We start from the raw sequence: 2,856 nt of genomic DNA, 5'->3' as shown, positions 1-2,856 counted from the left end.
GAGGGACTCATGTCTCAGCTCAAAGGGACTCATGTCTCATGTCAGAGGGACTCGGGTCTCAGGTCAGAGGGACTCGTCTCATGTCAGAGGGACTCGGGTTGAGGGACTCATGTCTCAGGTCAGAGGGACTCGGGTCTCATGTCGGGACTCAGTTCAGGGGGACTCGGGTCTGAAGGTGAACAGTTCAGGTCTGAGGTCCAGCAGGACCTGTTCCAGAACATTAAAAGTTTCCAGGAAACAGATTTCATGGAAAAGTTCAGGAATTAATGTTTTTATTTTTGAACGTGCTCATTTTTCTGACATTGTATTTTTCCTGACAGCTCATCACATGAAGACTCTGCAGACCTCCTGGAGAAGAACCAGGACCATGTTCCAGACTCTGCAGACCTCCTGGAGAAGAACCAGGACCATGTTCCATTTCCAGCTGTTTTTATACCTAAATGTTTTTAAGTTTTAGTTGAAGTGCCACGTTTTTAAAACAAACTGTTTTTTCTGCCTCACTTTAAATTCATCATGAAGTTCATGTTGCCGCCTCGGTTCCAGACCCGGTCTTTGGTTCTGGACCGCAGCAGGTCTGTCTTTATGTCCTGAATAAAACCTCTTCATTTTTAAACCGAACTGCTCTGAACTGGTTCTGAACACACATCTGGCTCTGAGTCTCACCGGGTCTTGTACTAGTCCTAGTTAAATGGAAGGTTCTGCTCAGGGTTTTGTGTCACCTGTTTGAGTCCAGGACCAGAAAAAACCCAGTCCTGTCCCTGCATGGACAGGGTCACAGACCTGAACAGAACCAGAACTGGACCTCACATCTTACCAGGTTCTGATGAAACTCATACCTGCAAACTAGGGATGGGGCCGATCCAGTACCGGCCTCCGATACCAGCGTGATTTACGTATCGGATATTTCCGATCCATGATGTTGTCTTCAAACTACGGACTGGATTTCCTGAACGGAGTCGCGTCTCATGATCCAGAGTAATGAGACCCGTCCACAGGAAGTCCAGTCCATAGTTTGCAGCAGCTACAACGTGAGGGCTGAGTTAGCAGCATGTGGCTAACAGCTAACAAACGTTTCATCGAAGGACAGAGGAATAAAAGTTACGAAGTAAAAAGTGACACCAAGAATGAACGTGTAAGTGAATTAATGAAACGTGACGGAAGTGACTGGAACCAGTGAAGACACGATCACAGGACGTTTCCTGTTCAGTGGCTCTGTCACTAAAACATTTCCTGCTGGTGGTCATGACGACGAGTTGTTACAAACGAGTAAATCAAAGAAGTGATGGATTGTGTCACATTAACTTCATGATGTTGGAGTGAGTTTGAACAGGACGGTGCAGATGTGGACGAGTTGAACGACACGTCTCTGAAAGATCCTGATTCCTGATCAATAATTTCAACAATCTTTAATATCCCTGAGCCGTCGGTCGTTGTGACCCTCAGGATTATTGTGTCACAGTGAGGCCCGACACATCCAGCAGAGCATCGTGGCTGGCCTCGACGCTCGGCTTCATACATTAACTAAACTTTGTTACAATCTGCTTTGGGCTTGTTCCAGATTAATGGACACAAGGACGCAAAACAAAAGACGAAGCAGAAAAGAGAGAAGAGTTAAAATGTAAAGAAGGAGGTGGGAAGAGAGAGAGAGGGATGAAGAGGACACATCATCATTGAAGTCTGACCTGCGGGAAGAAACGAGACAAAACTTTGAATCTGTTAGATAAAGTGAGAATAAAATGTAAATTACTGGTGTTCAGACTGGTACAAGTATTCTTTAAGGCTAGTAAAATGTACTAGTGTTCTGCTAAAGTACAACACAGGAACATGTTACTAGTTCCCCCCGTGCTGTGGATTGTTGCTGCATGGACAGGGCGGTCTAAGACTTTCAATATAATCCGCACAGAGCGACCAGGACAAGTGATAGTGAACAGACTATTGATCACTATTGATCAGTTCTTTAAGTGCAGTGAAGTTGGATTCTGCTTCCAGTGTCCACTGAAGTTTAAGTGTGTGGAGTCTCAGCCCTGCACATAGTGGCTCAGTAACAGCTGCAACATCTGGAATGAATTACTGTACCAAGATGCAGGACCGAGGAAGGATCTGAGAGAAGACGTGTGATGTGGAGCTGGAGCCTGGATCACAGCAGTGACTCTGTCCTGGTGCGGTCGAAGACCTTCTTTTGAAACGGTGTGACTCAGGAAGAGTGAAGTTTGACTGAACCTGCAGTTTGAGTCCAGCATCAGTCGGGGCTTGGAGCACTCTCTCTGAATGTCCATCATGTTCTCTGTGTAGAGCCGCAGCACATGATGTCATCCAGGTACGCTTGTACACCTGGCAAACCTGTGACGATGATGACATCAGTTTTTGAAAGGCAGATGGGGCAGAAGCTAAACAGAACTCTGCAGAAATGAAAAAGTCCATCCTGAGTGATAAACGCAGTAACATCACGACTCTCAGGATGCAGAGACATCTGGAGGTAGGCAGATGTTAAATCAATAGTAGACTCAACATTAACTCCTCGTAGATTTGAGAACAGTTCCTCGTGTGTGGGCATGATGGCAGTCCGCAACAATAACTTTATTTGGCTCCTTTAAATCAACATGTGTGGCGTTCCACCATCTCTCGTTTGTGTCTCGACTGAGAGAAACCCAAGGAGAAGCACCAGAACGTTCAGCGATGCCCTTATCCTGGAGCTCCTCTGAACACCTCGTCTCACTCAACAAGACCTTCCCATGAGTTGTTGGTGCACTGCAACACCATTTGGCAGTATGTGTACTTTGTGTGTTTGGCAGTATGTGTACTTTGTGTATTTGGCAGTATGTGTACTTTGTGTATTTGGCAGTATGTGTACTTTGT

At 45.9% G+C, this 2,856-nt stretch overlaps 1 protein-coding gene across 1 annotated transcript in view; it reads left to right on the top strand.

The window, feature by feature from the left end:
* dek (DEK proto-oncogene) overlaps positions 1-527 on the top strand; it is a 12,961-nt gene extending 12,434 nt beyond the window's left edge. The window contains exon 12 of the mRNA XM_037676669.1: positions 321-527. Within this exon, the coding sequence (XP_037532597.1) occupies positions 321-332 (12 nt within the window). The 3' untranslated portion in view covers positions 333-527. The remainder of the gene's footprint in view (positions 1-320) is intronic.
* Positions 528-2,856: the final 2,329 nt, after the last annotated feature.

The sequence above is a fragment of the Nematolebias whitei genome, chromosome 5 (genome assembly GCF_014905685.2).
Source record: "Nematolebias whitei isolate Nwh7 chromosome 5, NemWhi1, whole genome shotgun sequence".
NCBI classification, from domain to species: domain Eukaryota; kingdom Metazoa; phylum Chordata; class Actinopteri; order Cyprinodontiformes; family Rivulidae; genus Nematolebias; species Nematolebias whitei.
This window is presented reverse-complemented; position numbering and strand designations above follow the sequence as displayed.